General features: G+C 45.1%; 1 protein-coding gene across 2 annotated transcripts in view; it reads left to right on the top strand.

Moving 5' to 3' along the window:
• Positions 1-22,154, top strand: part of SDAD1 (SDA1 domain containing 1) — a 44,530-nt gene that overhangs the window by 19,948 nt on the left and 2,428 nt on the right. For both annotated transcript variants that reach the window (XM_024246000.3, XM_009240100.4), the window contains 12 exons: positions 728-797; positions 5,162-5,265; positions 7,210-7,267; positions 8,716-8,774; positions 10,670-10,746; positions 13,581-13,678; positions 13,785-13,861; positions 14,697-14,823; positions 16,626-16,720; positions 16,859-17,049; positions 17,158-17,242; positions 18,397-18,558. In XM_024246000.3, the coding sequence (XP_024101768.1) occupies positions 728-797; positions 5,162-5,265; positions 7,210-7,267; positions 8,716-8,774; positions 10,670-10,746; positions 13,581-13,678; positions 13,785-13,861; positions 14,697-14,823; positions 16,626-16,720; positions 16,859-17,049; positions 17,158-17,242; positions 18,397-18,558 (1,203 nt within the window). The remainder of the gene's footprint in view (positions 1-727; positions 798-5,161; positions 5,266-7,209; positions 7,268-8,715; positions 8,775-10,669; positions 10,747-13,580; positions 13,679-13,784; positions 13,862-14,696; positions 14,824-16,625; positions 16,721-16,858; positions 17,050-17,157; positions 17,243-18,396; positions 18,559-22,154) is intronic.

Genomic DNA, 22,154 nt, shown 5'->3' with positions numbered 1-22,154 from the left:
TTTGCTAGACATGTTTTGTCAGAAGAGTACATAAATGCAGTACATTTCATATTTTTGTAATGATTATTTTGAAAGTCATTAATTTGGCCCTTGTGTGTTTATTAATTGTATTAGTTCATTTTCACACTGCTATAAAGAACAACCTGAGGCTGGGTAATTTACAGAGGAAAGAGATTTCGTTGACTCACAGTTCTGCATGGTGGGGGAGGCCTCAGGAAACTTAAAATCATGGGGAAAGGCAAAGGGGAAGCAAGGCATGTCTTACATGGTGGCAGGAGAGAGAGAGCACTACACGGGATCTGCCAAACACTTTTAAACCATCAGATCTTGTGAGAACTCACTATCACGAGAATAGCATGGAGAAAACTGCCCCTATGAGCCAATAACCTCCCACCAGGTCCCTCCTTCCAGGTCCCTCCCTCGACATGCAGGGATTACAGTTCGAGATGAAATTTGGGTGGGGACACAGAGCCAAACTATATTATTGAAGTTTGCATTTCCAAATTCCTCTTAAGTCTCATAGGTGCTAATGGTTGGAACACATTCCCCACATTTAATCTTAAAAGGCAAAAACCAACTTTAATTCTTCTAGTTGAAAAGATTTTTAGAACAAAGTTTTTTCTTTTTAAAGAGTCTAATGGACTTATAACAGCCTTTTTAGCACATTAAGTTCTAGGAGCGTCATCACTGTAACTCAGACTGAAAATGTTTTTCCTCTCCCTTTCAGAAACAAAAAAAGAAGAAAAAACCAGAGGTGTTTAACTTTTCAGCCATTCACTTGATTCATGATCCCCAAGGTATGTAATTATGACTTCCGAGTTCCTTGTTGGCCTTATCTCTGCCTGTTTTATTTCCTGCCTTTGGGGTTTTCACGGAATATAAGATCCCTGGCATTTAATAGATAGTCAATAAATGCTTAGTTGTTACTAGTTGGTTGTAACCTATAAAATTGTCTTCTAAAGCAGTGATTCCCAGTCTATCGCAGAACAAGAAAAATATGGAAAAACAGGTCTTTCTGAGATTCATGTTTTTTTTTTTTTTTTTTAATTTCTGAAGTATTTATTGATCATTCTTGGGTGTTTCTCGGAGAGGGGGATATGGCAGGGTCATAGGATAATAGTGGAGAGAAGGTCAGGAGATAAACACATGAACAAAGGTCTCTGGTTTTCCTAGGCAGAGGACCCTGCGGCCTTCTGCAGTGTTTGTGCCCCTGAGTACTTGAGATTAGGGAGTGGTGATGACTCTTAAAGAGCATGCTGCCTTCAAGCATCTGTTTAACAAAGCACATCTTGCACCACCCTTAATCCATTCAACCCTGAGTTGACACAGCACATGTTTCAGAAAGCAGGGGGCTGGGGGAAAGGCCATAGATCAACAGCATCCCAAGGCAGAAGAATTTCTCCTAGTCAGAACAAAATGGAGTCTCCTATGCCCACCCCTTTCTACACAGACACAGCAACAATCTGATCTCTCCTTCCTTTCCCCACACTTCCTCCCCTTCTCTTCAACAAAACCGCCATCGTCCTCATGGCCCGCTCCCGATGGTCGCTGTCTCTTCGGAGCTGTTGGGTACACCTCCCAGACAGGGCAGCCGGGCAGAGGCACTCCTCACCTCCCAGACAGGGCGGCTGGGCAGAGGCGCCCCTCGCTTCCCAGACGGGGCCGCCCGGGCAGAGGCGCTCCTCTCCTCCCAGACGGGGCGGCCGGGCAGAGGCGCTCCTCACTTCCCCGACGGGGCCGCCCGGGCAGAGGCGCTCCTCGCTTCCCAGACGGGGCCGCCCGGGCAGAGGCGCTCCTCAGTTCCTCCCAGACCGGGTGGCAGCCGGGCAGAGGCGCTCCTCACCTCCCAGACGGGGCGGCCGGGCAGAGGCGCTCCTCACTTCCCAGAGGGGGCGGCCGAGCAGAGGCGCTCCTCACTTCCCAGAGGGGGCGGCCGAGCAGAGGCGCTCCTCACTTCCCAGAGGGGGCGGCCGGGCAGAGGCGCTCCTCACTTCCCAGACGGGGCGGCCGGGCAGAGACGCTCCTCACTTCCTCCCAGATGGGGTGGCGGCCAGGCAGAGGCGCTCCTCACCTCCCAGACAGGGCGGCCGGGCAGAGGCGCTCCTCACTTCCCAGACTGGGCGGCCGGGCAGAGGCGCTCCTCACCTCCTAGACGGGGCGACCAGGCAGAGGCGCTCCTCACTTCCCAGACGGTGTGGCGGCCGGGCAGAGGTGCTCCTCCCTTCCCAGATGGGGCAGCCAGGCAGAGGCGCTCCTCACTTCCCAGACGGTGTGGCGGCCGGGCAGAGGTGCTCCTCCCTTCCCAGATGGGGCAGCCAGGCAGAGGCGCTCCTCACTTCCTCCCAGACGGGGTGGCGGCCAGGCAGAGGCGCTCCTCACTTCCCAGAGGGGGCGGCCGGGCAGAGGTGCTCCTCACTTCCTCCCAGACGGGGTGGCAGCCGGGCAGAGGCACTCCTCACCTCCCAGACGGGGCGGCCGGGCAGAGGTGCTCCTCATCTCCCAGACGGAGTGGCCAGGCAGAGGCGCTCCTCATCTCCCAGAGTGGGCGGCCGGGCAGAGGTGCTCCTCACTTCCTCCCAGACGGGGTGGCGGCCAGGCAGAGGCGCTCCTCACCTCCCAGACGGGGCGGCCGGGCAGAGGCACTCCTCACCTCCCAGAGTGGGCGGCCGGGCAGAGGCGCTCCTCACTTCCCAGAGTGGGCGGCCGGGCAGAGGCGCTCCTCACTTCCCAGAGTGGGCGGCCGGGCAGAGGCGCTCCTCACTTCCCATAGGGGGTGGCAGCCGGGCAGAGGCGCTCCTCACTTCCCAGATGGGGCAGCTGGGCAGAGGTGCTCCTCACTTCCTCCCAGACGGGGTGGCGGCCAGGCAGAGGCGCTCCTCACTTCCTCCCAGACGGGGTGGCGGCCAGGCAGAGGCGCTCCTCACCTCCCAGACGGGGCGGCCGGGCAGAGGCGCTCCTCACCTCCCAGAGTGGGCGGCCGGGCAGAGGCGCTCCTCACTTCCCAGAGTGGGCGGCCGGGCAGAGGCGCTCCTCACTTCCCAGAGTGGGCGGCCGGGCAGAGGCGCTCCTCACTTCCCATAGGGGGTGGCAGCCGGGCAGAGGCGCTCCTCACTTCCCAGATGGGGCAGCTGGGCAGAGGTGCTCCTCACTTCCTCCCAGACGGGGTGGCGGCCAGGCAGAGGCGCTCCTCACTTCCTCCCAGACGGGGTGGCGGCCAGGCAGAGGCGCTCCTCACCTCCCAGATGGGGCGGCCGGGCAGAGGCACTCCTCACCTCCCAGAGTGGGCGGCCGGGCAGAGGCGCTCCTCACTTCCCAGAGTGGGCGGCCGGGCAGAGGCGCTCCTCACTTCCCAGAGTGGGCGGCCGGGCAGAGGCGCTCCTCACTTCCCATAGGGGGTGGCAGCCGGGCAGAGGCGCTCCTCACTTCCCAGATGGGGCAGCTGGGCAGAGGTGCTCCTCACTTCCTCCCAGACGGGGTGGCGGCCAGGCAGAGGCGCTCCTCACCTCCCAGACGGGGCGGCCGGGCAGAGGCACTCCTCACCTCCCAGACGGGGCGGCTGGGCAGAGGCGCTCCTCACCTCCCAGAAGGGGCGGCTGGGCAGAGGCGCTCCTCACTTCCCATATGGGGTGGCAGCCGGGCAGAGGCGCTCCTCACCTCCCAGACGGGGTGGCGGCCAGGCAGAGGCGCTCCTCACTTCCCAGATAGGGCAACAGGGCAGAGGCGCTCCTCACTTCCTCCCAGACGGGGCGGCCGGGCAGAGGTGCTCCTCATCTCCCAGACGGGGCAGCCGGGCAGAGGCACTCCTCACTTCCTCCCAGACGGGGTGGCAGCCGGGCAGAGGCGCTCCTCACATCCCAGATGATGGGCGGCCGGGCAGAGGCGCTCCTCACTTCCCAGATAGGGCGGCCGGGCAGAGGGGCTCCTCACATCCCAGACGATGGGCGGCCAGGCAGAGACGCTCCTCACTTCCTAGACGGGGTGGTGGTGGGGCAGAGGCTGTAATCTTAGCACTTTAAGAGGCCAAGGCAGGAGGCTGGTAGGTGGAGGTTGCAGAGAGCCGAGATCACACCACTGCACTCCAGCCTGAGCACCATTGAGCATTGAGTTAGCGAGACTCCGTCTGCAATCCCAGCACCTCGGGAGGCCGAGGCAGGCAGATCACTCGAGGCCAGGAGCTGGAGACCAGCCCGGTCAACACGGCGAAACCCCGTCTCCACCAAAAATACAAAAACCATTCAGGCGTGGCGGCGCGCGCCTGCAATCCCAGGCACTCGGCAGGCCAAGGCAGGAGAGTCACAGGAGCCCGAGGCAGGGAGGTTGCAGCAAGCCGAGATCCCGGCAGTACAGTCCAGCTTCGGCAACAGAGGGAGACCGAAAAAAGAAGGAGAGGGAGACTGAAAAAAGAGGGGAGAGGGAGAGGGAGGGGGAGGGGGAGGGGGAGGGGGAGGGGGAGGGGGAGGGGAGATTCATGTTTTTAACAACACAATTGTAATAGGGCATTGTACTTGACCAAATAAACTGGCAGTCTTTTGTTGGTCCTTTTTTTTATTAAAAAAAAAAAAAAAAACAAAACCTACTCTGTGGAAACCAAAAATCTGGGAAACCTTGTTCGAGAACACTAGTTCTCAAACTAGGCCACACATTGGTCTCACCTGGCGAATTTATAAAAACTATACGGATGCTTGGATCCTGTTATCCCCAGAGAATCTAATTTAGTTGGTATGGGGTGTAGCAGGGCGTTGGGGCTCTCAGTACTCTAATGTATGGCAAGATTTGCTGACCCCTGCTGTAGATCAGTGTTTCTCAAATTTGCATGTAGATACAGATCACCTGGGGAGGTGGGGCCTGAGCTTCTGCATTTCCAACAAGCCTCCCAGGTAGACCAGCAGCTGCTGGGTCTGTGGACTACCCCTTTAAGAAGCAAGGCTCTAGAGAGCTATTAAGTGAAGCGAGCACCTGTCAAACAGTCACTCTAGATGTTGATGCTAAAAAACTTGCGAATTATTAAGACTTAACTTTGGGCACCATTACATATATTGATATATTCACCTGTTTGTCAGTCTATTCACTGATCTAACTACTCCCTTTTCCTACACCTGTTACATAAATGTCACATAGACCATGGACTCACAATGTACTTCTTTCATCCTCTCCTTGCCAGATTTTGCGGAAAAACTACTAAAGCAGCTTGAGTGCTGTAAGGAGAGGTTTGAAGTGAAGATGATGCTCATGAACCTCATCTCCAGATTGGTGGGAATTCATGAGGTTTGAATTATATTATGTTTCTCTTGGTGAATGTTTGAAGTAGAATTTACCATGGTGAAAGAAAAGCCATTAGGTAGAGGAGTGGCTTGATTTTATCCCTCATACATTTAAACACATAAAATTTACAGAAGAGTAACATCTCTGAAAATAACTATTTATATCACTTCATTTTCTTTGCAGTAATGTGGATGTTAATTTGTACATATATTCCATTTATGGACAGGCTATTTTATTCTCTGCCTTTTTTTTTGAGACAGAGTCTCCCTCTATTGCCCAGGCTGGAGTGCAGTGGCGCAATCTCGGCTCACTGCAACCTCCATCTCCTGGGTTCAAGTGAGTCTCCTGCCTCAGCCTCCCAAGTAGCTGGGACTACAGGCGCACGCCACCACACCTGGCTAGTTTTTTTGTATTTTTAGTAGAGACGAGGTTTCACCATATTGGCCAGGCTGGTCTTGAACTCCTGACCTCATGATCTGACCACCTTGGCCTCCCAAAGTGCTGGGATTATAGGTGTGAGCCACCGCGCCTGGCCTGTTCTGCTTTTTTACTTTCTTTTTGTTCACTTTGTTGCACACACACATTTTCTTGAGCCAATATAATGCACATATTTTAATTGATTTACTACATCTCACTGTTTGTTTAACCCTTCTTGGCTTTCCTGACTTCCAGATCCCTCTAGTAGGAAATTGTCATGTTTACAAATGTTAGTCGCAAGAGCTCCTCAGTGGTATATATATGGGAACTTTACATATACTGTTAGACTAGATGCCATTGTAGAAAAAAGAGATACCCAGAAATTTAAGCCATGAAGAAATGACCATTAAGGTTTTTCCTTATCATTTTGATCTTGTGACTGGTGCTCCTCTGAACATCCATTTAAAAAAACAAAAAGAAAAGAAAGGAAAAACACTTTTCAAACAATATAGACATATCAAGTTGAAAATGAAAGTACACATGAGTGAAAGTAGTTGTTCTCTTTCTCTGAGAAAAACCTGTTAACATTTTACTGACTACGTTGCTTTTTCTCCATGGCTGTAGTCCCAGTGTAGGATCAATTCTTGTTACATTTGTGCAGCAATTTCATTCAGACTGAATTTGAGCTCTATAGGAAACAAAAAGTGATCTGCGATTTAAGCGTGGTTTGAGGGAAATGATACTGGAGTTTCACAACTGACTACAGTTGAACATCTATCATTGTGTTTAACCAGTCTTCCCTGCAACTTCTCAGTGGCCCATCCTACTTTTGCTTTGTGGCTAAAATAGAAAAAATTAGTTTATTCCCACCTAACTGGTATACCTTGAAAGAGACCAGTTTATTTCCAGTTTCTCTTCTTGAAGGTAAACATTACCATTTCCTTAATAACCCTGGTCACCTTTGTTTAGGTGGACTTCAGAGTGTTAATGTTTTCCCTCTGAATTATGGTGCACAGAGTAACTCCTTCCATGTGGTTGGACCCAACTCCTTCCATGTGGTTGGACTGGTATACAAGAATATAACCAGGCGTGAGCTTTGCTGATTAAATTATACTCGGTGCTATTCAGATTTGAATTCCGATCTTGTCTGTTGTTCTGGAGCCTTGGTATCAATGCTGTTCCTTCCTATAATCCCCTCTCCTTAGAACACTAAAAAGTTAGTTTCTGCAGCCACACCAGTTTTAAGAGTAGAAGAATGTTACATTTTGTCTACCTCTCCTTCCTCTAGTTCATTCTGCATATACTTGCTTCCTCCTTTACATAATGAGGATAGCAGCATAGCCTCATTTGAGTGAGTTCCTAGCCTTGGTTAATACAGCATATTGAATCATCCTAGGGCATGATTGCTTACTGAGAAAAAAACAAAAGTGTTCACCAATTAGTTGAGCTTGGTGATATGTTTGCATTAAGAAGAAATGGAACTCCATAGTGTCAGTTGCATCAGTATTAAAGTCGGTTTTCTCTCCACAGCTTTTCCTCTTCAATTTCTATCCCTTTTTGCAAAGGTTTCTGCAGCCCCACCAAAGAGGTAAGCTGCCACTTGCCATGTTTCTTTGGTGGCCTTGGTAATAGAATAAACATGCAAAGTTTTTTGTTCTGGAATCACTAAAGACAGGAGTGCAGTGAGCTCTACATTAGAGATGTGGAGAGAAGCCCTTGTTTTCTTTCTAGAGTTTGCTATGGGTTTGTCGTTATCCTCAACTTTAAGAAACCATTGTTTTTTAAAACAACAACAACTGCCGGGCACAGTGGCTCAGGCCTATAATCCCAGCACTTTGGGAGGCCAAGATGGGTGGATCACCTGAGGTCAGGAGTTCAAGACCAGCCTGGCCAACATGGTGAAACCTCATCTCTACTAAAAATACAAAAATTAGCTGGGTGTGGTGGCGGGCACCTATAATCCCAGCTACTCAGGAGGCTGAGACAGGAGAATCGCTTGAACCCAGGAGGCAAAGGTTGCTGTAAGCCGAGATTGTGCCCTTGCACTCCAGCCTGGGTGACAGAGCAAAACTCCGTCTCAAAAAGAAAAGAAAAGAAAACAACAACAACAAATTGGTTTCTCAAAGCAAGTCTTCTTGTAATACCGTAAATACTCATGGAAAATTCTTTTTTAAAAATTTGACTTTTTATTGCATCTTCGTAATAGATATTAAGATTTGATCTTACTGCTCACATTGACTTCGCATGCATTCTCAATAAAAAACAACACAAAAGCAGGAAAGAAGAGATGATTGTTCTTGTCTTTGAACCTGAACCAAAGTAGGAAGGAAACTAACATTTATTCGGTATCTAACATGGACCAAGCACTGTGCTAAGTGCCTTACATGCATCATTTTGTCTAATCCTCACATTAATCCTGTGAGGTATACAAAGAAAGGGAAAAAAAAGACTAGAGTCACTCAGCAAATAAATGGAAAATCAGGATTCACCTCACTTCTTTTGCCAGTGACCTTGTTTGTTACCTATGCTATGCTGCCCCTTTGAAAAGAGTGTGTGTGTGTGTGTGTGTGTGTGTGTGTGTATGCGTGTGTATGCATTCATTCAGCAAGTATTTATTTAATGATTTTTATGCCAGGCACTGCATTAAGACAGTACGAATTCCACAGTAAACATAAAACAAGGTCCTTACTCTCATGGCTTACATCTGGAGGCAGATGTAGATGTGCTATATATAATATGTCCAGGTAAAGATAAGTGTTTTGAAGGAAAAGGAAGCAGGATAAGGACAATAGGGAATGTTGGGACGGGTTCTGTTTTAGATTGTGTGGTCAGGAGAGACTTTTTGATAAGGCAGCTATTGAGCAGGGACCTGAAGAAAGTGAGGGGATAAGCCAAGCAGATATCTGGGGATTGAGTGTTCCAGGTGGAATAAGCAGCAATACCATTTAGACCAGAATGTGCTTGCCATGTTTGCTGTGGTCCTCAGAGGCAGGGTGATACACTCACCATGACCTTTCTGTTCTCTTATGTTTTCAGAAGTAACAAAGATCCTTCTGTTTGCTGCACAAGCATCTCATCACCTAGTACCCCCAGAGGTGAGAACTTGTAACCTGACTTCTGGACCTAGGGCATGGATGACAGTGTTACTGTTAGGTACTTCAGGGTCTATCGGGGGAACCTGCCCCCGATAATTCAACATGGGTTCTTTTCTATTTCCCTAAGTGTCAGATGGTCTGAGAAATAAAGGGAAAGAGTACAAATATAGAAATTTTAAAGCTGGGCATCCGGGGGAGACATCACATGTCGGCAGGTTCCGTGATGCCCCACAAGCTGCAAAACCAGCAAGTTTTTATTAGTGATTTTCAAAAGGGGAGGGAGTGTAAAATAGGGTGTGGGTCACAGAGATCACATGCTTCACAAGGTAATAAAACATTACAAGGCAGGCCAGTCACGGTGGCTCACACCTGTAATCCCAGCACTTTGGGAGGCCGAGGCGGGCGGATCACGAGGTCAGGAGATCGAGACCATCCTGGCTAACACGGTGAAACCCCGTCTCTACTAAAAATACAAAAAGTTAGCCGGGCATAGTGGCGGGCGCCTGTAGTCCCAGCTACTCGGGAGGCTGAGGCAGGAGAATGGCGTGAACCCGGGAGTCGGAGCTTGCAGTGAGCCGAGATTGTGCCACTGCACTCCAGCCTGGGCGACCGAGTGAGACTCCGTCTCAAAAAAAAAAAAAAATATTACAAGGCAAATGGAGGCAGGGCGAGATCACAGGACCAGGGCGAAATTAAAATTGCTAATGAAGTTTCGGGCACGCATTGTCATTGATAACATCTTATCAGGAGACAGGGTTTGAGAGCAGACAACCAGTCTGACCAAAATTTATTAGGCGGGAATTTCCTCGTCCTAATAAGCCTGGGAGTGCCACAGGAGACTGGGGCTTATTTCATCCCTTATCTATAACTGTAAAAGAGATGTCCCTAGAGCGGCCATTTCAGAGACCTACCTCTAGGAACACATTCTCTTTCTCAGGGCTGTTCCTTGCTGAGAAAAAGAATTCAGCGATATTTCTCCTATTTGCTTTTGAAAGAAGAGAAATATGACTCTGTTCCGCCTGGCTCTCAGGCAGCCAGACCTAATGGTTATCTCCCTTGTTCCCTGAACATCGCTGTTACCCTGTTCTTTTTTCAAGATGTCATATTGTTTAAACAATTTGTGCAGTTAACGCAATTATCACAGGGTCCTGAGGCTACATACATCCTCAGTTTACGAAGATGACAGGATTAAGAGATTAAAGTAAAGACAGGCATAGGAAATCACAAGAGTATTGATTGGGGAAGTGATACATGTCCATGAAATCTTCACAATTTATGTTCAGAGACTGCAGTAAAGACAGGCATAAGAAATTATAAACGTACTAATTTGGGGAACTAATAAATGTCCATGAAATCTTCACAATTTATGTTCTTCTGCCATGGCTTCAGCTGGTCCCTCCATTCGGGATCCCTGACTTCCCACAACAAGGGTCATTTTTCCCACAAGGGTTACTGTTACCTCTTCCCTCACTGTTTTCTTCTTTTAATAGATAGAAGAGACACTAACTCTTAAGGAGATCTACACAGAAGTTCGGTTGTACATCTCATAAAAAGTGAAGTTTCTTTCGGACAAGTTGTTTAGAATTCTGATTTTCTTTAATAAGCAAATTTTGTATAACTAGGGGAGGTCAAGAATATTAGTAAATTTATAGAGATTGTTTTTCAAAGCTTGTAATTCCTTTCTTTGATTTAGTCTGAGGATAGCCAAGAAAAACACTGAATTCATAAGTAGAGTGTTTTCATCTGTCTTCCTTAATCTTGATTACTTCCAACTCCTAAACTGAAGGTGGAGGGCTGGGTTTTCCACTATGAATAATATATTGTCCTTTCATTCTTAAGTGTTTGTGTATGCAGACATTTAACCAACACCCATCTCTTTTTTGTTTCCAATTCAGATTATTCAATCATTGCTTATGACTGTGGCAAACAATTTTGTTACCGACAAGAACTCTGGAGAAGTCATGACAGTAGGGTATGTAGAATCTGGTTGGAGGCAGAAGATACATTGTTAAATGGACTAGATTTGCTATAAGTTACCAAGATTAAGATTGTAGCTGGTAGTATCACCTCTAGAAAATTGGTTTAAAATTTATTTCAGTCTTTTTAGGAGGCTTGATAATTTTTTTATTGGTCAGAATTTTGAGAAGGGAGCCAGAGAAAAGATACTTGTCCTTCTAGTTAGCATTTTTGTTTTTTAGCAGTTTTACTTTTACAGATGAATAATTGATTAGCAATCTAAGTGCTTTTCCTCTGGTCTCCCACCCTGAACTTTGTACTGCTAATAAAATAAATTTATCTGGCTCCTAGTTCTGGAGCTGGGAAGTCCAAGGGCATGGCATTGGTATCTGTTTGGCATCTGGTGGGGGCCTCGTTGCTGCATCGTTGGCAGAAGGCACAAGGGGAAGAGAGCACAAGAACCAACAGAGGGCCAAACTCACTTTTTTATAACTCACTGGTGATAAGGGACCTTCTCCCAAGATAACATTAGGCCTAATCACCTCTTAAGAGTCTCTCCTCTTTGAACTACAAACCCCTGCTCAACGAAATGAAAGAGGACACAAACAAATGGAAGAACATTCCATGCTCATGGATAGGAAGAATCAATATCATGAAAATGGCCATACTGCCCAAGGTAATTTATAGATTCAATGCCATTCCCATCAAGCTACCAGTGACTTTCTTCAAAGAATTGGAAAAAACTACTTTAAAGTTCATATGGAACCAAAAAAGAGCCCACATTGCCAAGACAATCCTAAGCCAAAAGAACAAAGCTGGAGGTATCACGCTACCTGACTTCAAACTATACTACAAGGCTACAGTAACCAAAACAGCATGGTACTGGTACCAAAACAGAGATAGAGACCAATGGAACAGAACAGAGCCCTCAGAAATAATACCACACATCTATAACCATCTGATCTTTGACAAACCTGACAAAAGCAAGAAATGGGGAAAGGATTCCCTATTTAATAAATGGTGCTGGGAAAACTGGCTAGCCATATGCAGAAAGCTGAAACTGGATCCCTTTCTGACACCTTATACAAAAATTAATTCAAGATGGATTAAAGACTTAAATGTTAGACCTAAAACCATAAAAACCCTAGAAGAAAACCTAGGCAATACCATTCAGGGCATAGGCGTGGACAAGGACTTCATATCTAAAACACCAAAAGCAATGGCAACAAAAGCCAGAATTGACAGGTGGGATCTAGTTAAACTAAAGAGCTTCTGCACAGCAAAAGAAACTACCATCAGAGTGAACAGGCAACCTACAGAATGGGAGAAAATTTTTGCAATCGACCCATCTGACAAAGGGCTAATATCCAGAATCTACAAAGACCTTAAACAAATTTACAAGAAAAAATCAACCCCATGAACAAGTGGGTGAAGGATATGGACAGACACTTCTCAAAAGAAGACATTTATGCAGCCAACAGACACATGAAAAAATGCTCATCATCACTGGCCATCAGAGAAATGCAAATCAAAACCACAATGAGATACCATCTCATACCAGTTAGAATGGCAATCATTAAAAAGTCAGGAAACAACAGGTGCTAGAGAGGATGTGGAGAAACAGGAACACTTTTACACTGTTGGTGGGACTGTAAACTAGTTCAGCCATTGTGGAAGACAGTGTGGCGATTCCTCAAGGATCTAGAACTAGAAATACCATTTGACCCAGCCATCCCATTACTGGGTATATACCCAAAGGATTATAAATCATGCTACTATAAAGACACATGCACACGTATGTTTATTGCGGCATTATTCACAATAGCAAAGACTTGGAACCAACCCAAATGTCCAACAATGATAGACTGGATTAAGAAAATGTGGCACATATACACTATGGAATACCATGCAGCCATAAAAAAGGATTAGTTCATGTCTTTTATAGGGACATGGATGAAGCTGGAAACCATCATTCTTAGCAAACTATCGCAAGGACAGAAAACTAAACACCACACGTTCTCACTCATAGGTGGGAATTAAACAATGAGAACACTTGGACACAGGATGGGGAACATCACACACCGGGGCCTGTCGTGGGGTTGGGGTAGCGGAGAGGGATAGCATTAGGAGATATACCCAATGTTAATGACAAGTTAATGGGTGCAGCACACCAACATGGCACATGTATACATATGTAACAAACCTGCATGTTGTGCACATGTACCCTATAACTTAAAGCATAATAATAATAATAAAAACAGTGAAAAAAAAGTCTCTCCTCTTTAAACCATTACAGTGGCAATTAAATTTCGACATGAGTTTTGGAGGGAACATTCAAACCATAGAACGCTGGAACAAGTGATTTATTATTGAAGCACTCTTTTTTCCTAGGGCAATTTAGTAGCCCTTTCAGTTGATTAAAAAACACTTAATGAGTATAATCACTGGTTTAAGGATTGTCTAATCTGTCCCGATAAGTAAGTGATATGCTGAACAGCAGCTTTTTATTTTCCTTGGAAAATATTGCAGGATAATAGCCCTAAAGACCTTAACCTTTCTTATTGGAGCTAGTCCCATCTCTTCTTAGAGTTGGCAAGTAAATGCGGCTCTGATTTAGCGTGCCGGACACTGTTCCTTATTCCACCAATAGAGGAAATGGCAGTAACTGAAATAAAAGCCCTCTAAGGCTGCCTACCTCACATTCTCTAACATGCTGCAGTTTTAGAGACCTAAGCTATATAAAACCCAACGTGTTTTCCTTTTGAGTTAATCTTTTTAGGAAGTCTTCCTATGTTGAATCATGAAAAAATTGCTATTCGGGCTCTTTTAAACTTTTTTTTCTTTTTCTAGAATCAATGCTATAAAGGAGATAACAGCTCGATGTCCTCTGGCCATGACTGAAGAACTTCTCCAAGACCTGGCTCAGTATAAAACACACAAGGATAAGAGTAGGCTGCATGTTACTCTCTACACACCAAAGAGTACAGTGTGACTCCTTTTTACCTCATTGTACTCTTTGGGCCAGAATTTCTAATTAAAAGTATTATTTTACAGATGTAATGATGTCTGCTAGAACTTTGATTCACCTCTTCCGAACACTGAATCCTCAGATGCTGCAGAAGAAATTCCGGGTAGGTAAAGCACATTTAGGTTGGTCTAAAGGTTATGGTCTCACAAACTGAGAGAAATTTCCTACGATTAGAATTTTAGTAATTATGATGCTTGTGTTATGATTACATGGTTATGATGCCCACGGTTGTATTCTTTAAGCTTGGAATCAAATACCATGGCCCCGAATATTTTGTAGTTTGCACATATTCCTTGATGATGACTGTGTCTTGAAGACCTGTCAGGCTGTTTCAGCTTGAAAGCTTTTAATGTTATTAACAGATTGGAATCTCAAAGATCAGTCAGTAGCTGATGCCAGTATTGTGAACAGGCTATTCCACAGCCAGATACTACCTCTTTCAAGTTGGAAGGGAGGAGGGATGCATGTATGTAACAGAAAGAGAGATGACGTTTTTCAAGACTTAAAAAATTAGAGCAGTTACTCTCTAATAACTACCAGTGTCTTGATCTAGATCAAAACACAGCAAGAAAATAGTGGACAGATTGCTGGCTGGGGATTTATTTTGATCTGAGACATAAGCAAACTTTTTCTGTCATTTGGTTACCACCATTTTTTATAGTGCTCCCTTTTAAATTCATAATTTTGTTAGCTGTGTGTGGTGGTGCGTGCCTGTCTTACCAACTACTAGGGAGGCTGAGGTGGGAGGATCCCTTCAGCCCAGGAGGCGGAGGTTGTAGTGAGCTGCGATTGTACCACTGCACTCCAGTCTGGGCAACAGAGCAAGACCCTGTCTTCAAATAAATAAATAAAATAAATTCATAATTTCAGAGAATACCTTTCATGATTAAGGTTTTATGATCTAAGCAACTTACTACAAACAATTTCTTTTCTTTTAGGGTAAGCCTACAGAGGCCTCCATAGAAGCAAGAGTACAAGAATATGGAGAATTAGATGCTAAAGATTACATTCCAGGAGCAGAAGTTCTGGAAGTTGAGAAAGAAGAGAATGCTGAAAATGATGAAGGTTGATTTTTATTTCACCCTTATTTTGGGCAAAACACTCCTGCAGTATCTCTGCAGACCTTTAAATTGTATACTGTTTGAACATTCATTCAGCAGATATTTATAGAGCAATGACTATGTGCCACGCACTGTTAGAAGTATGGGGGATCAATTGAGCATGGTTCCTCCTCTTGGGGAACTTATGTTGTAGCATAGGAAATGCCTTTTCATGACCTTCAGGGTGGCTGCCTCATCCAAGGGCATGCTGTTTGGTGCTTGAGTAAGACAATGATCTTGTGTTTGTTGCCTAGAAAAAATTATGGGGGTTAGCCCTTAGAGGAATCCCCCAAAATTCTCCTTGTTGAAGGAGAATACATGTTGAATTTGTGGGAAAATACTCGAGGAACTCCATTGTAATTTCCAGAGTCGTGTAGTCTTCCTGTCCATTCATTCATTATTCAGCAAATCTTTTTTTTTTTTCCCCGTGTTGGAGTCTCACTCTTGCCCAGGCTGGAGTGCAGTGGTATGATCTCAGCTCACTGCAACCTCCATCTCCCAGGTTCAAGCGATCCTCCTGCCTCAGCATCTTGAGTAGCTGGGATTACAGGCGTGTACAGCCATGTCTGACTGATTTTTTTATTTTTAGTAGAGATAGGGCTTCACCATGTTGGCCAGGCTGGTCTTGAACCCCTGACCTCAAGTGATCCTCCCATCTTGGCCTCCCAAAGTGCTGGGATTACAGGCGTGAGCCAGTGCACCCAGCCTATTTCAGCAAAGGCTTCTTAAGCATTTGCTGTGAGCCAGCCACTGCCAGTGCAAAGATGAATGGTATTATTTCTGCTCTAGAGGACTTTCAAAGAGCTGAAGAATGAAGTGTTAACAGGATTTATGATTGGAGTAGGTGGGGGCATAAGGACAGGAGAGCAGTCAGGTCCACCTCGGAAGTTTTTTTTTGTTTTTTTTTTTAAAGGGGCTTTGGAGAGATGGCGACTGATGAGCCAGGTACTTGGCAAGGAATGCTAGAATAGCAGGGACTTTCCAGGCAAAGTGTGAGCAAAGTCTTGAAGGATTTAGGGAACTAACTATTAGAATGTAGGATACAAGGTGGGACATAGAAAGACAGGAGGCTTGAGATAGAGTTTGGAGACCTTTTCATACTTGGTTATGTATATGCCAGACAAAAGAGCTGGCACGTTGTCTTAAAGATCGTAGGGAGTCACGGAAAGATTGCAGTGTCTGTGATTTAGAAAACTTAAACTGTGGTGGCTCCATTAAGAAGCCTGATAACTTTTTATTGAGGTGTCTTCAGGATTCTTTAACATCCCAAATCTTCTACCTCAGTTGTCTGAATGACCAACTAGATTCTCATACATGGGTAACACGCATAGGACAAGTTAGATGCTTGCTGCGTGGCCAGGATAAATGTACAAGTGCAGTTTTGATGGACACAGTTGGTTTAGTTGAAACAACATGACCCTAAAGGTAGACATGATTTTCATGATTTCAGTGTAGGATGCCTTTTTAGCGGTGTGGCTTGGGGCACGTTACTTAACTCTGAGCATCTGTTCCTTTTCTTTGGAGTCATGAGGGTTAGAGAGAGTGATTGTAAGGTTTTGATTCATGGTAGATACTTGATCAGTGCATATTTCCTATTCCTTAGATTAACTAAATGCATGTTGCTTATTTAACAATAAATGTTGCTCAGTTCTTGGTTAATAATGTATCTGTTCAAGGTTTATTACTTTTCTGTTGCTTGCTTCATCTCAACTTTATGTTGAATGTGCAACATAAAATGGCAGTAGTGAGTTTGCTTTTTTCACACAGATGGATGGGAAAGTACGAGTCTCAGTGAGGAGGAGGATGCTGATGGCGAATGGATTGATGTGCAACACTCTTCTGATGAAGAACGGCAAGAAATCGTAAGTCTGAAAATTTCATCTTATACCCTGATGTTTATTAAGATGTAGTTTATTCTGGGCCTTGTTGGGAGGCTACAATTTAAATGGCTGAGCTCTCACTTGAGCTGATAGCCATTTAAGCCCTTGTGTGGTTTCAAGTCCAAGAAGCTGAACAGCATGCCCATGGAGGAGCGGAAAGCCAAAGCTGCAGCCATCAGCACCAGCCGAGTTTTAACTCAGGAAGACTTCCAGAAAATCCGCATGGCCCAAATGAGAAAAGAACTTGATGCTGCCCCTGGGAAATCCCAGAAGAGGAAATACATTGAAATAGACAGTGATGAAGAGCCCAGGTAAAATGGCACATCCACTTTAGTACTTCAGTCAGCTCATGTGGTAATGAAAGCATCAGGAAACAGAATTCCATTCTTGTTTCATGTGTTATTTTTCCCTCACCCCAGGGGTGAATTACTTTCTCTTCGGGACATTGAACGCCTTCATAAAAAGCCAAAGTCTGACAAAGAGACAAGACTAGCAACTGCAATGGTGAGTGAGCATATCATTCCTAGTTTTTAAACAGAAAGCAAATAAAATGAAACAAGCCAGAACTTGTATAGCCACAGAATGGCAATTTTTAAAAATGTTTTAAGTAAAGGTATAATTAACACAGAAATTAAATGTACAGATATTAGGTGTTCAGTTAGATGAGGGGTTTTGTTTGGGTTTGCTTTTGTTAGTATGTTTGTTTGTTTGTTGAGACAGTCTCTCTCTGTCACCCAGGCTGTAGTGCAGTGGCGCAATCTCAGCTCACTGCAACCTCTGCCTCCTAGGTTCAAGTGATTCTCCTGCGTCAGCCTCCCAGGTAGCTGGGGTAACAGACGTCTGCTACCACGCCCAGTAGAGTCAAGGTTTTGCCATGTTGGCCAGGCTGGTCTCAAACTCCTGGCCTCATGTGATCCACCCACCTTAGCCTCCCAAAGTGCAGGGAGTATAGGCATGAGCCATTGCGCCCAGCCAGTTAGATGAGTTTTGACAACCGTATATAGCCATGTAACCACCACTCAAAACAAGGTAGAGAGCACAGGAAGGCAGTATTACATGTCTGTATTGTTGGGAAGCCACTATATTTATCAAAGCTAAGAGAAAAGTAGGAGTGTGTTTACAGTCACCAGTGAAAAGCCAGAGCCAGTTGGAGTCTGCCTGTGGCTAGTGCTGTGGCTGCTCATGATTGTGTCCTGCCTACATTTCCAACATCATTTTCTGTATCTCCACTTGTTCGAGACACCGTCCCATCCTAGTTCCACCTCATCCTGTCTTCCATGTGTCCTTTCTCCACACCTTTGTGTGTACTGTCCCTTCTTCCAGAAATGCTCTGTCTTTCCCCTCCTTTCCCTTACCATGAATGCCTTCATCCTGCCAAAAAAAAAAAAAAAAAAAAAAAAGTCTACCTGTCTCCCTTTCTAGGAAGTTCCCCTGACCTCACCAGGCTAAATTATGACTTTTCTTCCGCCGAGCTCCCCTTGCTCCGTTATAATACTGTATGGCCATTTCTTGGTCCCAAGGAGCAAAGACTGTGTCCTGTCCATTTTGTGCCCTTGGCACCTAGTAGAGCTTCTGACACAGAGGAGACATTAATGTTGATTAGATGACTCCTAAAGTATGTTGTTGAAGAAGAAATATCAAACTTTTTGTTCTGGTAGGCTGGAAAGACAGACCGAAAAGAATTTATGAGGAAGAAAACCAAAACAAATCCATTTTCCAGTTCGACAAATAAAGAGAAGAAAAAACAGAAGAACTTTATGATGATGCGGTATAGCCAGAATGTCCGGTCAAAAAATAAGCGTTCCTTCCGAGAAAAACAGGTGAGTTCCACTTGAAGCTTGGGTGGCAAGAACAGCACTGTAATTCCAAGACAGCTCTACATTTGAGACGGACTTGCGCCTTCTGAAGACTGGGCATTATTGTGTGTGCCTTGTGGTTAATGGGAGCATTGTTGGAGAGCACGGAGAGGTGAGAAGGAGTCAGGGTATGTAAATCCCAGACCTGACTTGATTGAGACTCAGCTGTGAGACCAGAGGGGAATCCATTTTCCTCCAGTATAAGTAAAGGAATGCAAGCTAGATCGTCCACGAGATTCCTTCCCATGCTAAAATTCTCTGACATTTGATCTGTGAAATATAATATCAAAATTAATTGAATAAATTTTTAGTGCCAATTTTATGCCTGGTTTTTTGAGACAGGGTCTCACTCTGCTACCCAGGCTGGAGTGCAGTGGTGCAGTCACAGCTCACTGCAGCCTTGACCTCCCAGGCTCCAGTGATTATTGCGGGATCTGGCCAGCAGCCCGCAATGCAACGGGGCTCTTTCTTTGTTCCCAGGCGGATCAGCAGGTCGAGAAATAAAAGACACACACAAGATAGTGAAAGTTGGGTCCGGGGGTGCAGTCACCGCCTTCTGGTCCTGCGATGCTGCCGATGCACTGGATATACCAGCATTTATTATTAAGTTTAGTGAGGGTGGGCGTAGGTTAGTGAGGGATTTAGGGTCGTTTGATTATGAGGTGAGATGGTCACATGGGGATGAAGTATTCTTTAACATAACATCGGTATGCAGAAGTAGAGTATACAGAGATAAGAATTTACAATATAGTGTGTGCATCAGCAATTTCTAACAGAGCCTTAAAACAGAAACACAGTCTATCCATAACCTATGTTTAGCAAGATATTAATCAGCAGTAACAGTTGCAGCAAAAACTGGTTGCAAACAATCAATAGAAACAGGACGTGAAGCTAGACAACTGGTTAGACCACAGATTCTCAGAAGGTAGTATGCCTTACCCCTGAAGAGACCTACAAGAGCCGTGGCAAGATAAGGGCGTTTATAACCCTATCTTAACCATATGAACAGCTGCCCCTCATGCATCCATTTATAGGCTCTCCACAAGGGTCACATTCCATTCCCAGAGCTATGAACATCTGCTTTTCTGGGATAGGAATCTTAGTGATGTGAAACCTCCCTGACTGCACGTCCATTCATAGGCTCTCTGCAGGGGGAAGCACATCACGTGCTTTTGGCTCATTCTGGCAGCCCAACCTGGCGTTGTTTTTACACAATCTTGCGTGCAATTTTGTATTTACAATAATCAGGAGCATTTCATCTTTTATTCTGTAGCAATATTTTCGGGGGGTCTCCCTACAAGTGATCCTCCCACCTCAGCCCTCCAAGTAGCTGGGACTACAGGTGTCTGCCACCACACCCGGCTAATTTTTGTATTTTTTGTAGAGATGGGGTTTTGCCATGTTGCCCGGTCTGGTTTCGAACTGCTGGACTCAAGCAGTCTGCCCACCTCAGCCTCCCATAGCGCTAGGATTATAGGTGTGGGTACTTTTCTCTTTTTTTTTTTTTTGAGACAGAGTCTCACTCTGTCACCCAGGCTGGGGTGCAGTGGCACAATTTCGGCTCACTGCAAGCTCTGCCTCCCAGGTTCACGCCATTCTCCTGCCTCCACCTCCCAAGTAGCTGGGACTACAGGTGCCTGCCACCACACCCGGCTAATTTTTTTGTATTTTTAGTAGAGACGGAGTTTCACCGTGTTAGCCAGGATGGTCTCGATCTCCTGACCTCGTGATCTGCCTGCCTCAGCCTCCCAAAGTGCTGGGATTACAGGCGTGAGCTACCGCGCCTGGCCCCAGGTGTGGATACTTTTCAAAAACCAATAATTTTGTGTGATAATATCTCAGAAACAGTTTCAGAAAAGCAATGCAAAATAAATAGTTGTGTGTTGGCATGACCCTTCCTGTATGTGCCCTTTTGAAAGCCCTGATGTTTACAGGCTTTGGGATTACATTTTATCCATTCATGGCCTTTGAATGGTAATCCCATGCTACTTAGGCAGCTCGTTTATTTCAGTTATTCATTGTGATAAAACAAGTTTATGCTTTTGCATCTTTCTCTCCTTGTGGTGTAGCAGTGTATCTAAATGTCATTCTGAAGAATTGCCAGGATATCAGCTCTGGGTTAAACAGTCTCATATCATGAACCAGTGTTCCTAAATAGCTAGCCAGGGATCAGCCTGCCAGCACTGACTGTAACGGCCAGCCCTCTAGGGCAGTGCCGTGTCTGTGGGTTCCAAGTCGGTATTCACTGAATTAAGGTACCATTTAGCTCTCCCTGTTGACTCTTTCTGGTTCTAAACTGTGTTCAACAACATCATTTAAATAATGACAGCATTTTTAATAGAAGCTGTTGAAACTGAGGTGAAAGGAAAGGTGCCACGTAGGATTTTAAATACTCTAAATTTTGCCACATTCTCCTAAAATTATAATAGGATTGACTTAAATCCATTAGTCTGTCCTTCACTGGCCCTTACTAACATTTCAGGGTTGAGGAAGTATTAATTACCCTGTTGGTAGGCCTTGTTTCATTATGAGGTTTCTGTGAGCTTGTTATATTTTAGTTAGGGCTCCCCCCACCCCCACTTCCTTTGTTTTTTAGCATGCCTTTTCTGGCATGAAGGGAAAGCCCATCTTTGTTCCTTGCAAGCACTTTGAGTCATAAAATAACTCTCAAAGATTGAAGAATCTTTTTGAGAGTAAATTAAGATTTCATTGGACATATGCACTTGTTGGTTCAAGAATGTTTTTTCTTGTTCTCCAATTTTCTTGCCATTTGGAACCTGATATTAATCAGAATTTCTATGTGTGTCTCTTTGCCCTGTATTTTCTTCAAGATCTCTTCATTATAAACATAAACTTTAAGTTCCTGATTTTCTCTGTTCTCCCCTTTAGACCAGTACTGTTCAATAGAAATATAATATGAACCACATATATCACTTAAAAATAAACAAGTAAAAAAAGAGGAAATTGTAACAATATATCTTATTTAACCCAGTATATCTAAAATAGTATTGTTTCAACATGTAGTTCAACATATAAAAATTATGAGTGAAATATTTTACATTTTTGTTTTTGATCTAATTGAAATTAGCATGTCATTTACACTGCAGCACATCTCAATTTGGACTGGCCACATTTCAAATGCTCAGTAGTCACATGTAGTTAGTGGCTACCCTATTGGACAGAACAGTTACAGAGCATCCCCAAAACTGCCCTGTGACCCCAAGGGCCCTGTGAGAAAGGAGCATCACACTTCACACCCCCCCCTACCCTTTGGTGATATTTCAGTGTCTTAAATAAAGGGATCTTACCTGGCTTGAAAGTGTATGTGAGGTCTTACTGTAAATTGTTAGAATATGAAGAGGTGACGGATGAGACTAGAAGAGGGAAGTAAAGCATAGGATAGGGAAGGAGGATCTTGCAGTAAAGCCTGTAGAAAGATAAAAGAAGAAAAGGGGGCTATACCTGTTCCTTTTCTTTAATTGGTGGCATTTGAAGGGGAAGGAACTGAAATATGTGTGAGAGTAGGCTGTGCTTTGCCACAAAGCTTAATGAGTGGAAGT

This window comes from Pongo abelii, chromosome 3, assembly GCF_028885655.2.
Source record: "Pongo abelii isolate AG06213 chromosome 3, NHGRI_mPonAbe1-v2.0_pri, whole genome shotgun sequence".
Classification (NCBI taxonomy): Eukaryota; Metazoa; Chordata; class Mammalia; order Primates; family Hominidae; genus Pongo; species Pongo abelii.
This window is presented reverse-complemented; position numbering and strand designations above follow the sequence as displayed.